The sequence below is a fragment of the Cataglyphis hispanica genome, chromosome 17 (assembly GCF_021464435.1).
Source record: "Cataglyphis hispanica isolate Lineage 1 chromosome 17, ULB_Chis1_1.0, whole genome shotgun sequence".
In the NCBI taxonomy this organism is placed as follows: domain Eukaryota; kingdom Metazoa; phylum Arthropoda; class Insecta; order Hymenoptera; family Formicidae; genus Cataglyphis; species Cataglyphis hispanica.
The window spans coordinates 4,456,500-4,475,000 of NC_065970.1; the positions used below are offsets into that span (position 1 = coordinate 4,456,500).

The 18,501-nt window shown below is 38.4% G+C and overlaps 1 protein-coding gene across 2 annotated transcripts in view; it reads left to right on the forward strand.

Moving 5' to 3' along the window:
* Positions 1-18,501, forward strand: part of LOC126855955 (uncharacterized) — a 60,459-nt gene that overhangs the window by 21,117 nt on the left and 20,841 nt on the right. For both annotated transcript variants that reach the window (XM_050604071.1, XM_050604072.1), the window contains exons 6-10: positions 13-90; positions 472-680; positions 913-1,148; positions 9,224-9,678; positions 11,758-17,347. In XM_050604071.1, coding sequence (XP_050460028.1) covers positions 13-90; positions 472-680; positions 913-1,148; positions 9,224-9,678; positions 11,758-17,347 — 6,568 coding nt within the window. The remainder of the gene's footprint in view (positions 1-12; positions 91-471; positions 681-912; positions 1,149-9,223; positions 9,679-11,757; positions 17,348-18,501) is intronic.

An 18,501-nucleotide genomic window follows, 5' to 3' on the forward strand; every position in this document is an offset into this window, starting at 1 on the left:
TATACTAAATAGGTGCGGCGAAAATTCTCCAAAGAAGAATTCTCGAATCCAGATGACACCGACGACACCCCAAATAAGCGTTGTTCAAGCGTAAGTTTTTTATTAAATTGAAATTTAGCACGTCCTTTTAAAGATATATAAATTAAATTAATATAAAAAATTGCAAAGTTTTATTTATATATTATTATATTTATTTATATACTTTCTCTTTCTCTACATATATATATATATATATATATATATATATATATATATATATATGTACATTATATTATCATATTTATTTTATATATTGTAAAGAATAGTTTTTGATTCTATTTATTTTATTTTATATTTTATATTATATTATATTATAGTTTATATTTTATATTATTTTATATTTTATATCATTATATTTATTTTATATATTTATAAAGAATAGTTTTTAATTAAATTTTAAATTTAAAATTTTAAATTTGTTTTCATTGACAGCATTTGTCGCCGGAAGCCAGTCCACTGAGCACGAGATCATCGAGGTACAGTCCTCGGGAGAGCGAGAGCGAGCCCACTCCTGCATTGCCACGTAAAACCGGAGGAGACTCCTGTTCCGCCTCCCAAAGAATACGTGACACGATTACGAGAACTAGAAGAGAATCCAATAGTAGCACCAGATATGAGAGCAGCGGTAGCGAAAGTGTCAGGTGAGGCGATCTTAAAAAGATTCGATAAAATTAAATGCCTTTCAACATTACAAGAAAACGCACTCGCCTGCGTTTCTTTTAATTTGTTTACGAAAAACGGACAACTCAATTTTTTAACGATTTTCTTTAAACATAAAACATTATATTAAATTATGAAAAAAAATTATTTTTTCAAGATACAAAAATTTAGAAGAAATTAGATATAACTTTGTTTTCTGTTCTCTTCTCATAGATTAAGCGAGACCGGCCTGCACGGTTACGTGGAGCTGGCCAGGAAGGTGAAGTTTTTCGGGGGTACCGGCAGCGGCGCGATTTCGTCAACGATCGGCGGAGACGAGATGGTGCAACGCGACAGTGCGACAAGTGCAGGTGAGGATGAGATCGGCGAGGATGGCCACGATAGGACAGGCCCGCTTCCTTCCCAGGGAAGAACAATGCTGCGACGAAGAAGGCAGTTCGACGCTCAAGGTAATTAGAATTACGATGCATTGTTGGAAAATTTGTGTTTTCTTGTTAAAGAATATGCCGGTTAAAATTTTTGTGTTTAACACATTTATGCGTTAATTTAATATATTGCTGCTGTGTTAATTGAACTGAAGTGTTAAATTATAAAATTTAAAACAAATGAAAAAAGTGTAAAAATAAATGTGCATCCTTTTTTAATTTTACACAATAGATATATTTTGTATTATCAGTGACAGGATTTAATTTCTGTTAAAATTTAAACAGAAAAAAATGTTGATTTTATTCTATGAAAGGAGTGAGATTGACTACAGATCATCAATAACATTTTCTAAATTAATTTTATCATTAAAAATATGTTGATTTTTTTTACACAAAATTTATGTCAAATTACTTTGAAGTTTGCATTTATTTTCTGTTGAAATGTCAACATAGTATTAATATCATCATATCCATATTAAAATAAAAATTTGTGTGAATCGTTTGGGACATGTAATACCTATTAAATTTAAAACAAATTATTCAATTGTGTGTTTATGATAGCGATTGAGAACGAAAGAAAAAAAAATTAAATTTTTTTAAATTTCCAAACTTCTCCAATCATACAATCGAAATTTCATTCTCTCCCTCTTTCAATTGAAAGAACAGAGTATTTATGATCGAAGGAATCTTGGTTCAGTGTTTGTTTTCTCTCATTTATTCTTATATCTTTAATAACCGCATAATTAAGCCTAATTAATAATTACAAACGATGCAATTAATGTACAATAACAAGTTTCGTTTCGCTTTCGCGATTGCTCGTCCGCGTATAATCGCATGCTCATGCAAGTCCCAATTAAATTCCTAACATATCTTTTCATTCTTATTGACTTTTATAATCGTTCGTAATCAACTATGAAAACACAAAATTTCTTTGCCGAGGAGTTATCAGAAACTTTCTTTATAATTCTTGTAACTTCAACTCCTGCAATTTATACGAAATTCTCATCTGCTTTCCTATAGTATTTCTTAAGAAAGAAGCTTTGCGCTTTGCAATCCTTGTAACTTCAGCATCTTAGATATTTAGTTAATTAATTAAAGTACTAGTTGGATTACTACATATATATATATATATATATATATATATATATATATATATATATATATAAATTATCGTGGTAAAAATTCTGCGTGTTTATTTAAGTTTGTTAACGTTAGTAGCTTCTTTTGTTTCGTTTGTGTATTTATTATCAATAATTTGTCGTGCACATTTAGCATGACGTACATGCATATATGAAGAGTGCCATGTGGCTACCCGTAACGATAAGCTCATCGATTATCGAAGCCCCTGGCAAATTTTCTGGTTCGAAGGCAGTCAGTATTGTCCGAGAGAGCCATGCGGGACGTTGTCAAAAATTTAAAAAAAACGCGAACTCGAATGGCGAAACGATAAACCCGTTTCCGGCCTGGTGTTGGATTCGAGGGTAAAATCGTATCTGAATGAAAGTGCGAAATGCAGTAACTCCTAAAATTATATCTCAATTGTCAGACCCAGCTGATGGTGACGAAAGAGAAGTAATTAATAGAATACAGCCGAAACGTATTTAAACGTAGTTTTCATTGTTTATGTTAAAAAAGTTTTGCTGGAAGGTATTATAAAATAATCGGTAATTTCGAAAATAATCGAGCGACATTTTGGTTCGATGAAAATTTTATTTTGTAATAAAATAATCGGTCCGCGAGATGTTCGATTTACGATCGTTTCTCGATATCACGAAATTAATGTGTTTAAATCACGAAAACTAACAATGATTACATTATTTTATGCACTTCTTAAGCGTTCCTTTCACATTCCATCAAATTCATAACTGTTTCTTTTTTTTTATATTTCTGCTTCGTTGAAACGTGATCGCAGACTTCAGAATGCGCGGAATTTTCATCGAACTAAAATGTATTTTACTTATTATTTATTTTTGTTTTATTATAAAATAAAATAATCGAATAATTCTTTTTCTTTGTTAATTTGCACAGAGAAAGAGAGTGAAAGAGAGAGAGAGAGAGAGAGAGAGAGAGAGAGAGAGAGAGAGAGAAAATAAGTGTGTGTATTCACAAACATGGAGCTGCAAAGAATAGTCCAGCTGTCAATGACATTTCTGTTATCATTGTACTTTCTCATTTTCTATACCGGGATTGTCGTAATATTGTACTTGCTATGGACTAAAAGTGATTAACAAATCCAATATCAGAAGGAGATATTTTTCTACATTTATATATAACAAAATTATTTTCATCATGAAAAATATTTTTCCAAAATAAAGGAAGAAATAGAGAAGAAGGTAATCCTTTAAAAAAAATTGTAGAAAATGTAGGTAGAAAAAGAGCACACTGTAGTAAATTAGTACTTTAAATTTTCTATCCTGTACTTCAAATAGGCTTACTTACAGCCATAATCCTCCGCGTCGTTGAGATTTGCAACAGCCTGTCACCGCGGTTTATTTCCAAAAATAATTCCTTTCTGGTCGAAGTCTCAAAGATTTCGAATGAAAATTTTATCCCTTTTTTCTTATCTCTATTATCTATTCTCAGATGATTCCGAGCCTTTTGGCGCGGAATCATCTGTACGTGGCGGGAAAAGAAGCAGCAGGTGAGGCGAAGCGAAGCCGGGCCCAGGGGAACAGCATAGGAATAATAGGGTAAAGAGTTCCCCCTGCTGACGCTCTATAGTCCGCTCACCTGTGCCGCGAATATACGGGGTGACGCAGGAATAATAGCACGGAGATGTCTGCGAAATATCTTAATCGCCGATTAAGCGCCAAATTATAAAAAAGACTTACACGATCTGACATAAATCATATCTCAAGAAACTTTTTTTAAGGGCACGATTGCACGTAATTTTGATTAAAGTGTTAAAGAGAAGAGAAAATATGATGAATTTAAGAGTGAATATAAACACTACAAGACACACTAATATGAAAATAAATTACAAATATAAAACTGAAAGTCATCCAAAGCTGTAAGACATGGATTAAGAATAAATAAATAAATAATAAAATAAAAAAATATAATATGAATTTAAGATTGACTTGCGTTATATGTATGTCTGATAAAATATAAATAAAATAAATTATTTTTTTAATATGTAAATGTATTTACATTCACATTAAACTTGAAATGAACATAAAAAAAGAGATGGAGACAACACGATATCCGGGATTAATCAAAACGAATATTTTGTTGATATTTTGCTTAATAACGTGAATAATTAACAGTTTATGAACAGAAATATTAAAACTTCTATAATTTTCTCTTTTGAGACATTTAACTTCCCTAAAGATTAAATGCGGCCTATTTTGTCGAATATCAAAAATAAAAGTAAAATAAAAATAATAAAATAAAAGAAAAATAAAATAAAAGAAAAGAAAAGAAAAGAAAATAGAATAAAATAAAATAAAATAAAATAATAAACTGTTAGAAAAAAGAGAGAAGGAATTGACATTCTAAAATATATTTAAATATATTAAAATATATATAAAATTTCTTTTTATCTTATGATTTTTGATATAATGTTTAAAACATTTTTTTCTCAGTTTGTCTTTAACTTCTGATGGATCCAAAATAGACGTCATCTTCAGATCTAAATTTTTTTTTATTTCACATTAAGCTAATACATGCCAAATTTTACAATAAAAATCAATTTTTGAATACTTCGTTTATCGTGTCGTATGACGTAAATAAATCAATCAATCTTTATAAACTGCTTCACAAAATTGCGCGTATATCATATGACTGTCGTGTTTTCGGACTTTTCAAATATATGTCTTGGAGATGTTCTCGTTGTTTAGGTCAATCATTAAACAAATTGGAATTTTTCTAGAGAAAATGTTGCAATAGGGTTAAAAGAACGGCGGAAAGGGACACGTTAGAGAGACAGATCACCCAGTATAGCACTGGCGCGATGCACTATAGCGCCAAGGTATACTATAGGCACCACAGGTAGTAAGGTAGTGACCGACGTCGCGCGCGGGGGGGACTCAGGTGTGTGCCCCCTCGGCGCATACGCTCTCAGTTTAGCGGCGGTAGCCCACGCGAATCGCTCACTTTGCCTTCTTCGCCTTGCCGTGGCGACCGAAGTCGTCTTTATTTCGCGAACGAGAAACTTAAGTCGAAGGAAAATCTCAATCCCGTCAACTGTCTTTTGTGAGAAAATTTTTGCGGCAAAAATTTAGCTCGATATAAAAAATCGAGCAGGTATATATACATCTTTATTAACGAGTGTAAGTGAATTTCCTTCTGAATATATTGGAGAAAATTAGGCTAAAAAAAGGAGGTTTTCTCATAAAGTGTTTTCTCATCAAATAAGGACGTTATCAAAAAGCTTCTTGTGTGATTTGCGACCTCGATCTCTTCGGGAATATCTTTGACGCGTTTGTAGTCTACAAAGGAGATCAGTTATATTAAAAGAGATGAGAATTTTTTTTTTTGAAAAATTTTTTTTTTATGTGAATTATTTTCAGTTTTTTTGCGAAAAATATTTCTGAGAAGGAGAGAAATACAAAAGGCGTGATTGTGTATGTGTGTGTAGTTATTTACGAATGTAATGTGTGTGTATATGTCTTTGCACGTGCGATAACAATTGAATCATCGTCACGTCAAGGACGATGAAAAAGCTAAGGTTGATGAAAATCCGAGGTAAAACCTACAACGACGCTATCGTTGTTTACTCAAGCATCGCCCCGGCGTCGTTATTTCGAAACGTTGACAGGAAATGTGAAATATTATCAGACATCGATAGATACATGTGACATTTCGCGAAGTTTTCGCGAGAATGCAGGAGATTTTCAGACATTTTCTGTGATGAATTTGATGCCGATCTGTTTGTTGCACTATCACGTTTTGCTTCGAGTTTTTGCGAGAGATTTTATTTTCATACGCAGGGACTTAAATCTGACGCTTTGATAAATTTATCTTTATTCCTGATTTTTTATTATTTGACAGTTTTCCTTAATTATTAAGATCTTAAAAAGAGATTAACAGAGACATTTTCCAAATAATTTATACGACTCTCATCTGCATTCCTATATATTTAAGAAACTAAGAAATTAAGAACACTTTATGTTTTGAAATCTCAAGTATTTTAAGCAATGATTTGAATTAATGTGTGAACACATTTTCTATCGCGATATCTATGAATCAGATGAAATTAAAGAAGCAATAATTCGGAATTCTCAATGATTAAAATACAGAATTTGAAACAATTTTGATACATTCAGGTATGAGGAAAAATAGAATAGAATATATAAATTAATGTATTTCATACAGAAGTAAGCGTGTATAGTTGTTTACATATTCGCAATATCAAATTAGAAAGATATATGACATTAATTATTTGATACCTTTCTTCTAAGATCGCATGCTATTCGCAAAAATATTGGCAACAAAAATATCAATAAATCAATCGCGACTAATAAGTATAATCGCAGAGATATGTAAAATAATTCATTAGCATGAGGTATTGGATTGCTTGAAAAAGTCAATTCTCAAAAATCATGAATTTACCTCGTTCTCTCAAATCTTTCGATTCTTAACATCGCTAAATCCGACCCAGATTCCACTGATTTCCGCTAATCTCATTTTAAACGCGTTCTATTGAGATTTGACGATCTCTCTTTTATTCCCGGGGAGTCCATCTCTCCTTTCCTTTTCTTGTCTCTCTCTCTCTCTCTCTCTCTCTCCTCCCTCCCCCCCCTCCCTCTCTCTCTCTCTTTTTCATGAGCATCAGCATTCACTAGAATAGTCAAGAAGACCCGGTTAGTGATAACGGCGCGCACGGTGGGAGAGGGAGACGGGGAGGGGAGGGGAGGGGACAAAGGAGAGCCGCGGAAACATACGCGAACGAGGGAGAGACGACGGGCCGCCCTCGTGCCATTGACCAGGTAAATCAGCGGCGCGTAAAAAGCGGGCATAAAGCGCGCCAACGGAGAGCGACTCCCCTCCCCCCCGATTCTGCCCTCTTCCGTGCCCCTTTTGCATGCGCCATTCACGACGAGCCGCCACCTGACGACACCTGACGACACCCGATCCGCGTCCCAGTTTTCTTCTTATCGCCTTATCAATTATAAAAGTAACCTGGGCGCACGGGACGAGCGAGAATTTTAATAGCGTGGCCTCGAGAAAGAAATGACTTGAAAAGATTATTAGTTTCTCTCTTTTATTAATTAATGATAAAAATTAATGAATATAATTTTAGTTTCTGATTCCAGCGTAAAATTCTTCTACGGAGAAGAATAGGGAAGAAACGATTCATTCCTTTTCTTTCCCGATAATCGGAAAGAAAGCATTGAAAGAGAACGAGAGAGAGAGAGAGAGAGAGAGAGAGGGAGAGAGAGAGAGAGTTTTGCATAATAGAAAAAGAAGATGAGGCAGAATCAAGGCGATGTAACGTGACCAAGTAGAGATTTAGACGCCGCCGTTCCGTCGCAATAAAAGTGCATTGTTTCGGGGCGCACAATAGATATAAATTTAATCCTCCTCCGTGTACCTCTGACGCACGTGTGTGTTTGTGTGAATGGTGTAACAAAGTCAATACCAAAGAGCGTCGCGAGCGCGCGATGCATTACGTTGTTCATTACCATACCACTTTCGTATCGTCATTACTATTAGTATACCATTTATTTAGTTAGGTGTAGTTTATTTCTTTTATGCTTCAAAAAAATGCATTGCGCTTCTCTTTTTAATTAAAACAAATTAAGCAAATTTTTAATTAAATTTTTAATTAAAATAAATTGCGAAAAAGAAAAAGAATATTTCTCTAAGATTTAGGCAAATTAAATTGCCGATACTTTGCATTTAGATCTAAATAACATTACAATTTAATAAAAATAAAATTAAACAAAATCTTAGTGTCATATAAACTTATAAAATAAATAATTAAAAATTAGTATATATTTATATTTATTTTAAAATAAATTATTATTATAAAATAAATATATATATATATATATATATATATATATATATATATATATTTACTTATTTATTTTGTAATTTTATATTAAAATTTTATTTAGTTATATTTTATTTATTTTATTTTTATTAAATTATGTTGTTATTCATATTTAAATGCAAAATATAGATGTATATTATATACAATATATTATATATTCAGTATATTATATACTCTTTATATACAGTATATACAGTATATATTATATACAGTATATTATATATTTTATATATATATATATATATATATATATATATATATAATCTATCGTAAAATAATTTTAAACAGAATAATGCTCCTTATCCATGAATTAACTAGTGTAATCGATTGAGAAAGTTTGCGAATCAGGGCGTTATCGTTGCGTAGGTCTGTTATTATCAAAGTTCAGAATTCAACCAACGGTTCGTTAGCGCCGTGAGCAAACGTACACGCTCGTAACATTCAAGAGTTAGTTGCTCGAGTTGGTAGAAACATTAGCGCAGACTTTTGCGCACGTTCGTTTGCTTCTAATTGCGCCGTAACTTGTTCACTGCTTGTCTCCAGCGGTGTAAACGAGGCACCGCGAGGGATGCTCTCTATTAAAGTGCAGAGTAGCATTCTCAGCCCGTAGGGGGTTTTTTATAGACACATTATGACTGTAGCTTCATCCGCAGAACTAACGCTTCTCTTCATTAGATTCCTATAGTTGCTGCATTGCCATACGCAAAATAGTTCGAAATTATTGCTTATATTTTTTGCAAATCCACGTAACAAGCTAATATATATTTTTCCAGAATTTTAAAACAATTTTTTTTTTTATCGCGATGATACTTGCATGTGTGCATAGAATAAATATTTATTTCCTCGATCGACAACTTGGTTGCTATTTTATTGGTATCTTTTATGAATTACGGACTTATATTATTTTCATACGCTATAAACTCGTAGAGATAATCGATGGAAACGATAAAGCAGCTACCAGCATGTTGATAAATCGGCTTTATCAAATAATTCCGTCTCTTATCTTCCCGTCTCCACGATCTTATCTCGCACTATCGCTGAATCAGCCCGGGGATAGACGACCCGTTGTTGAGTGAACCGTTAACGATTGTTGCAAAAGGTTCACGACGACGCGGGAGATCGCACGCGAGATCGTCCTGTTGCACCAGCGAGGATCTGCAGAGCCTGCAGACGTTGAACCTGATCGGACGCGGGGATCGACCACGCAGTCCCAATTCCGGATCGACTGGTCCGGAGCAGGCGGCGGCATCCGCAGTCGACTATAGACGTCTCGTGTTCATCAGCTCGGATTCATCGTCGGGCCGCGAGGAGGACGACGCCGACAGCAGTTGCTCGAGCTCGTCCTACCTGAACGGGCTACCGCGCAACATTGGCCACCATCATCATCATCATCACGCGCAGTCGCTCGAGGACTGCGACTGGGACTACTTCGAGAGCGGCACCCTGCCGCTGCCAACGACGCCGAGTGTCACCGTTCCTGGTACCACATCGGACATCAACGTCGGTCAGGACGCTTGGAGTTGCTGTCCGGGACGCGGCTCCGCCGCCTGTCAGGTGAGCGTGATTCTCAAACTGTTGATTAATTAATTCATTTTTTAGATTTTTTAGATATTAATAAATAGATAAATATTAGTTAATTATTTATATAGGGTGTCCTAGACCACCCGTACACCCCTTTTCTTTCAAAAACTAAGCATTTTAGAGAAAAACGTTTTGAACAAAAATTGTATGGTTTTGAGGGGAACATAAGATGGTGTCATTGGTTTGACCTTGAATGGCATCGTTAAGGTCAAGTCAGGGACACCTTTAATTTCTTAAATGGAATCCCCTATTTTATTATTGCATATTTTTATAGCTTATGTCGAGAGCTTTCCAAAACTCTATAATAAAGTATCTTTTATTAAGAATTTTTTGAATTATTTTGTATCTTAATCTGACATATTTTAGTATAAAATATCTCGAAAATTATTTAGTGTTGTAATTGTGTCGTAATATTTTTATGTACAGAATAATAAAATCAATCAAATGGTGTAAAGAAAAAATAAATAATTGTTATAGAAAAATATATTGCAAATAATTGCATACTTTTTTTTAAACAATTAACTTTTTTAAAAACAATTATTTTCTGTTGTCATACAATTATATCATATGATATTACATGATATGTGTATTATAGATTAAAGTGCTGAATTGATTAATTGAATTTAGCAAAAATCGTATGTAATAATATTATGTAAAAAAGTTAAAGTAATAAATACACATACATATTGTTGCATGAATTTACATGTGATGTATATTTGAATTTTCAACGAATTTTTTTTTAATTGAAGAAGAAAAGAAATAACAACATAATCGAAAAATCACAATTTTAATTTTAATTTTCAAATTTATATTTATAAAATACAAATAAAAAAATATAGAAATTGAGATCATAATTTTTCGCAACTGTATTTTTTTTTATTTATAAAATATACATTTAAAAATGAAAATTAAGGCTATTTTTTTGACTGGATTTTTTTTCTTTCTCGGCTAACGTAAGAAAATTCAGATATCTATTGCATGTAGATTTGCAACAATATATATATTTATTATTTCAATTCTTTTAGAAGCATAATTATTGGACAATTTACAATTTTTATTAGCACTTTACACAAAAAGCTTCTCTTATCTTAAATTAATTTGATTGATTAAATTAATTAAATTTGATTTTTTGTATAAATATTATCAACCTTTCTTGACGCCAAGAATATTTTTAAATAAATTTTTTCTATATTTATTTGCGAAATTATTTTACAAATAAATTAAAGAGTAGGATATCATATATACAATACAACGCGATAAAAAGAATTTTCATGGATATGAACACAACTCATGTGACCGCGACTGAATGCTAGCTGCGCGTCCGTTTTGACAAATACATTGCTACAGCTTTTAAATTAATCATTCACGTTCTACTAGCGAAGAGAGTCACACATGGCAGCTATGCGGAATTCACGGTCACACTTTGTCAATTAAGTGAACTAGCAATCTCTCTCGTATATCGAACGACGCCTCATGGCCTCATGCTGATTATGCTGATCGATAATTGCTTTGCTAGCGAATTGTCGTCTTTCAAATTGTTAATCCATTTCTAACGACAGCTTTTATAAGTAGAATAAATTTAACGAAAACAAAGGATTTTAATTTTAGATTAATATATTTTCAAATTATCATGTTTTATTTGCATTTTCTTTTTATTTTTCTCTACATTAAATTTAATTCTTCTCTTCATTTATTTTAATTAAATGTAGAAATAAATTTGTCATTTATTTAATAAAATAAAAACAAAATATGTGAGAAATATATGCAAGATAACATAAAAAATAAGAATTTAGGAAAGAGATCAATTTCGAAGCAAATTAAATGTCAAGATTAAAAAAATTTATTCACTATAAATAAATTTTATTTAAATTGAAATTTATTTATTTTATTTAAATTTATTATAAATTTAAAAAATTAAAAAAAAAATATAAGTTCTCTGCACATACATGCTATAAAAATTGGAATGACAAAAAGTTCGAAAACTGATCGAAAAAAGATAGAAAGCCTTTTAAGATAATATGTCGCGAGCTATCATCCTGTCGTTCTATCCAGGCTTGCGGCGGTTCCCGAAGCGCGAACGTACTCCCAGTGCCGGTGCCAATACCGGTTCCGGTTCCGTATCCGGTGCCTGTACCGGCCGCCCTGTGGACCGGCGACTTCGCGGCCGCCGCGTCATCCATGATAAGCCGCGGCGACGGCCACGCCGAGTCGGGAACTCTGAGGTTACGTGGCGACCCGGCGGCGCCCTGGTTCGCCTGGCATCCCCGTTTCAACCAGCCCTTACATGGCGCGCGACTGGATCCTCGACTTACCGGCACCTTCGATCCTACCACCTGTACCTTCCATCCGCCGGAACAGATGATGACTCCGAGACTATACGGACCGATAACCGAGACGGCGACGATACCATCGGCGAATCTCGAATCTTCCCAGGATGTGAGAGATGACGCGAAAATCATGTCGAAAGCCGAAGAGATTAGAAGGGAGGAGAAGGGCATCGGAAAATCTGCTTCTTCCGTGAAGAATAGATTGGAAGAGACGAAGAACTTTGAAGCGGAACGCGAGAAGGATGAGGAAGAGACGGAAGAGGTAGAAGAAAACGAAGGGGCTGCTTGTGAGGATTCCTTATCATCGTCCTTCGAGAGAAGCGCGCAGGGGATGTATCAGCATTCGCGAGAGGACTCGGGCAGCTCATCCGGGAGATCGTCGGCGGACAGTAGCGATCTGGAGGAGGATTCTAGCTCGCACAGGTTCTCCAAGGTGTTCGTGGTGAACGACGATTCGCTCACTAGCGACAATGATATCGAAGACAACGCGGAGGATGATTCGGATTCCGCGGCGGAAGGTGGTGTAACCTTGAAACGCGTCAGCGCGATTCCTGAAGAGGAACTGGTAGTACTGCAACACGTGAGGCTGCTAAATGAGGATGTTTTTGTGGAGAATAGGTCGGAAGTAAGCGAGAATGAATTGAAAGAATCCAAGAGACATTCCAAGGCTCACATCGTCGACAACGCTCGCTCTGAAGACGAAAACAAGTCACTGGAGGAATCTGTCGCTACTTTGGTCAATAAACGAAAAATTCGTAACAGGAAGGATGCAATCGATAACGATGATAACCAACTTCCTCTTCTACTACAGCGTCGATCAATCCCTGAAGAGATATATCTAGCGGATGATAACGAATGTTCCGATAATCGAATCGAATTGAAATCCATTAGAATGCTCGATCCCGATAGTATTGATCCACCTGTAGACATCTTAAAAACAGATGAGAAATCAATTTTAAAAATATACGGGGAAGAGAAAATCGTTGATACGTTGAAGGAGATTTCGCAAGACAATCTGATCGAACCGAAGTCACCTGCGAGCGATGTCTGGGATCCAACTATCGTTCCGGATTCTCTTGAAATTTCCGAAGTTCCCGCCGAAATTGTCATCGAGGACGTCAACGCCAATCAGCGAGAAAAACCTCGAGTTTACGATAGTGACCAGATTACGAGATTGATCGCAACAAACGATTGCGAGAAACAAGGAGATAAGAAGCCTTTATCAGAGACGATTTGTTCGAACGGCAATGTCATTATCGACACGTCAACTGACAGTTGCACCAGCAATGAGAGCAATACTACAGGCAGCGAGATTAGCAGCGATGAGCTTCACGAATATGAGGTGACCCCAGCCGAATCGTTATTTGATTACAACAACGAGGTTGCCGCGATCAACGACAAGTTACTATATCAAACTGATAGGAAGAGCACGGAAGATACTACAAGAGATATTAAAGAGAATGATTCGCGTCTTCATGATAATCGCGATGGCAAAAAAAGTCCGACGATGACGAAGAATGACGTGAAAAAAAATCAGTCCGAGAAATCGATCGGTGAGCGAGCTTTGAGTAATTCGTCGATGATCGATGTAAAGCATGATGGCGATGAGGACGACGAAGACGATGACGAAGGCTATCGGTCTGTTACGTGTCGTCGCGGTGGTCAAGATGGCGGGGCAAAAGACAACGACCCGATAGCACCGACAGGCGAGGAACGGGTAGAAGTCGATGTGGGCGATGCAATAACCACCAGCAGGATGCAGGAGATGTCGAGGAACGCGGAGGAGCAAGGTGGCGCGGGCGGCAAGATGGACACTGCGCATGACGGCCCGGTGAGAGGCGAGATTGTTCAGGTGGGAGGAAATAGTGATGGTAACAGTGATAGTGGTGGTGGTGGTGGTGATGGTAGCGGCGGCGGTGAGAGCGCCGAGGAAGGGGACGCGACACGGTTTCGCTCAGTCGAGCGACGCCCGTGCACTCGGCAAGAGGATGGATTCCCAGCTGACAGTCAAGCATCGTTCAAGGATCTTGCGAGAGACCCAGCTCAGCACAATAACAGTAGTAACTTTTATAACAGTAATAACAGTAGCAGCAGTAATAAGTATAGAAGCCTCGTGATGATCACCCAAGAAGCCTCATATCAGCCGGTGAGCGTCGTCACATCGGACACTACAACGCTGCTGCAACCGGATGAGATCCATTCGGTTGGAAGTCAAGGAGGTCTGGCCAGTTACTTTCAGCTGGCGCTAGAAGCGGCGAGCGAACCGCAGTTACATCGCAAGAACGCTTCGCGTAAGCCGTTAATGGTGAAAAAATTACCACCGGTCGCGATTACTGCGACAAGTCATCAATCGGCTGAGCCCGAAGCGGATAGTGGTTTGAGTGTCGGTAGTGCCAGTGAAAGCGACGATGTGTCCGCGTCGAAGAACGTGCCGAAGTCACACAATTGTCGACAGGAGAGCGTCGATGACGTGTCCAAGGATCGTTCGGTGTCGGATTGTCGCGAGAATACGCGAACACGCGTTTCATCACAGTCTAGCGATGAGAATTCGAGCGCTGGCGGGGTTATCATACTTGAAGAAGGCCTGGCTGACGATGATTCTTGGGTGGAGGAAGTGTCGCACGATGAAGACGAGCAGGGCGCGACTACTGCCACGGAAGAGAGTTCCGAGGATGAAGCTAATAACTTTGGTGATCGCGAAGAGGAGCTCAGAGGCTATCGCAGGCAAGCGATCGACTTTACCTTGCACACCATCGTCGAAGAATCTTGCGAGGAGAGTGAAACAGAACCCAGTCTGACTGCAGGAAGCCCCTCGAAGAAGCCGAGACCACCTTCCGCTTCAGAGCTGGAGAAATACTTTTTCTTCGGATTGGGAGGCGAAGGAAACAATTCCAGCATGGGCTCGCGCGAGGTCGACAGCCTGTCGGAGACCTCGTCGATTTATTCCGAAGGGTTGGAATCGCTCGGACAAGATGAAAGTAACGGTATAAATCAAAATCAGGATAGATCAAATACCAGCGATGGTTTTCTCAACTCTTCTAGACTGGAGAAATATTATTTATCCGAATTCCTTGGTTTCGATCAGGATAGAAGAGATTCCGACGGTTCAGTAGGTAGTGATTCTGAAGGTAGACCTAGCCCGGAAGCGCAGAGAAGAAAAAAATTAGTACGTGCAAGAGGTACAGGTAGATCTCACAGTTCTTCTTTGGATAACCTATTGGCACTCACGCAGAGCTCACAGAACTTGAGCTCGCAAAATTCTCTTCAGGATTTAAGTCTCAATCAAGACGCGCAAGAAACTCAATCTGAAGGTTCCTCGACGGAGACTGATGGCACTGATGATGGTCAGACTGCCGTTTTTGGCACAGACGGCCAGTTTGATACAGTGAAGCGCAAAAAGAAGAAACCGCGAAATCTGGGAACTCAAAGCCCGCGCGTTCCGGACGATCGAAATAAGACACCGGAACCCAGCAGAGAACTGACGTTGATGAATGAGATTGTAATGGAAAACGACAACGAAGCGATGAACTCCGAAGACTCGGACAGAGCAAAGACTCCACAGCCGGAATCTATTTTATCTTCGTCTTCCTCGCCGTCTACTCTCACCAATAGCAGTAACACGTTGAATGCAGCATCGTCTTCACAAATAGATTCTTCAAGAAATTCTGTTGCAGTTAATTCGAGCGACAGTCAGCGATCAAAACAGCAGTCGCGGGACTCAGGATTTGTTGGCAGCTGTGATGATCTTCTTCAGCATCAAAAACTGCCAGATGATAGTCAAACGAGTGGTATGGAGATTGATCAGGAAATCGGCAAGGATCGCCAGCTCAACAAGGTCTCGGAACATTCTCAGAACACGAATCGGAGTTCGGCTGAGGAAGGTGTGGACGGTACGGAAAAAAACAACGTGACAAAACACCCAGTGAATCATGCAAGTCTTCCGCATCTGGCGAATGCTTCATTGTCGCGCAAAGATAGTTTTAACAACTGGTCCAGTGATGAAGAGACGAATCTCATGATGTCGAAGATGCGGCAGTTCTTCAAGACGATGGTGGCCAATTCGAGCGGACAAGTTCCGGGACAGAGCGTCAGCAACGCGAATTCCAGCGGTGTCTCGCCGGCACCAAGTCCGCGACTTCCGGGTTATGCCTCGAAGGCGCGTCTTTACGCTCAGAATCGCACCAAACCGCCGCAGTTAGTGTACTTCGAGAACGAACTGACGCGATTGATGAAGACTGTCCCAGGAATACGCGACGAGCAGGTGCGAGAGATTGTCGAGTATCTCAGCTCGGAGGACACGTGGTCGGATTCCTATGACAGTTCGGATTACACTAGCTCCGATCTCGAGGGCGCCGCCAGCGGACGTAGATCCGCTTTGCAGGAGCAGATCTCACAGAGCTGCCAGCAGATCATCAGCAAATTCGACACCACGTCTGGCGGTGGCGGCGGCAGCGGCGGTAGCAGCGGTGACGCAACATTATCGGACAAGGAGAGGGAACAGATGAAAGGATCGGGATCACGATCGAGTTCCACGATACAAACCGCACCCTGCTTGGGCAGGGATACCGCGTTCGTCTACCAAAAGCTGGTGCAGAGCTTTACGAAGATGGCCGGTGACGGCGTGAGCTCGGACGCCAATTCCACTCCGCACAGCAGCCCGCCTCTAATCGCCAAAGTGATGCATCATATCGGCAGCCGACTGGTAGCGCTGATGCACGAGGTTTCGGAAGGTGGTCCAGCCGCCCATCATCACTCCACCACCTGGCGACGATACTCTCAGCATCATCGGACTCCATCCTCGACGTCCACCACCGAGGACGACGATTCAACGTCCGATTCCACCAACGCGCCTTCGTCGGTGCATCTGCAGCTGCCAAGATCGAAGTCGCACGACCCGCTCCTGTTGATCAACAGCCACCCGGCAGCCTCTACCGGTCAGGAAGGGGAGGAACGAGAGGCCAGCGACTACGAGAGATTTTCCTGGCGCGGTAGCTTCGAATCCGCGCTGATGGCCGCCGACTCGAGGACGAAACTGAGCCTGTTGGCGTGTTCCGGAGACGTTAGTAGTGGTGGTGGTGGTGGTGGCAGTGCTAGTGCGAGTGCCCTGGCCGCGAAGCGGCGCAGCGCCGGCGATCTTTTGTTCAATCCGAAGAGTTTCTCCAGGGAACAGCTGGACAGGGTGAGGAGTTGCGGTTCGATCGGAGGCGGAAGCGGGGGTGGGACTGGCGGAAACGTCGGCGGCTCCGTGGAAGAGAGGATCTGGAGCAACCGAAGGAGATCCTCCGTTCCCGATGCTAATACCAGGGGAGAGTCAGGTGAGCTCGTGCGTGACTATCTCTCTCTATGCGTGTGAGTGAATGAATGCGATGTATGCCCGCGCGCGCTCATCTCCCGCGGCTTGTGTTACATCGCGGAAACGACGGTAATTGGAGTTACAGCTCGATTTTGCCTCATCGCAATTCCGCAGCTTGTCCGAACATTCCTTTTTCGCAATTATGCTACGGCGCGGACTGAACACGGTTGGCCGCCACGGTCAGATGATATTCCTGATAATGCGGGTTATATTTTAGTTTGGTATAAGAATGTGTACACGAACACGCGCGAATTAATTTAATTTAATTGTACTTATATATTGGTAAATTAAATTGCGGAATTATTTTACGTTGCACGCGATTCTGTTTTAGTTTACTCTATAAGAAGAAAAGTAACATTGAAATAACATAACGAAAGTATTAATTATATATTTTTTAAATATTTCACGAATTAATTACTGATATGTCATTATTGTGTCTCTTCGTTGAGTGTATTACTGTAGAATACGAATTAATAAGGAAAACATTGCAATGCAAAACTCGAGCGCGAGATTAATTAAATTATTCAAATTTGGGATAATTTTTTATTTGTATACAGGATGTCCCGAAATCAAATATCAAAACTTTACGAGCGTATGGGGAATCGATAAACTAAGAAAAGAAGTCCTTGGCTCGTTTTTATTTCGCTTTGTTTTGAAGAAAATTGCAAAAAAAAAGAAACAAAAAATATTTCATCAAAAAACTTAAAACAACACTAATATTATTAGATTTATAAAAAAGTACCATGAGATAAAAATTGTAGAGCATAGAATTAAAACAAAAGAGTGAATTAAAATTCGCCTGAAATAAAATTAAAGAATTGTAAACAAATACACGACAACAAGAGGTTGTTATTTCTGTTTACTTATGTTATGTTTGCATTCCTTGTCAGAAGATAACATAAAGAATGATAACATGAATAAATAAGTAGATAAGTAAACTGAAAAAAACTCTTATTTTTCACTTATTTATTACTTATTTAAATAATAAATATTTAAGAGTAAATAGGATACAATAATATCTCGCCTTGTCGTGTATTTATTTACAATCCTTCACGTTTACTCCCAACACAATTCAAGTAGAAGCCATTCCTCTTTCAGAAGTGACACGTGGCACAA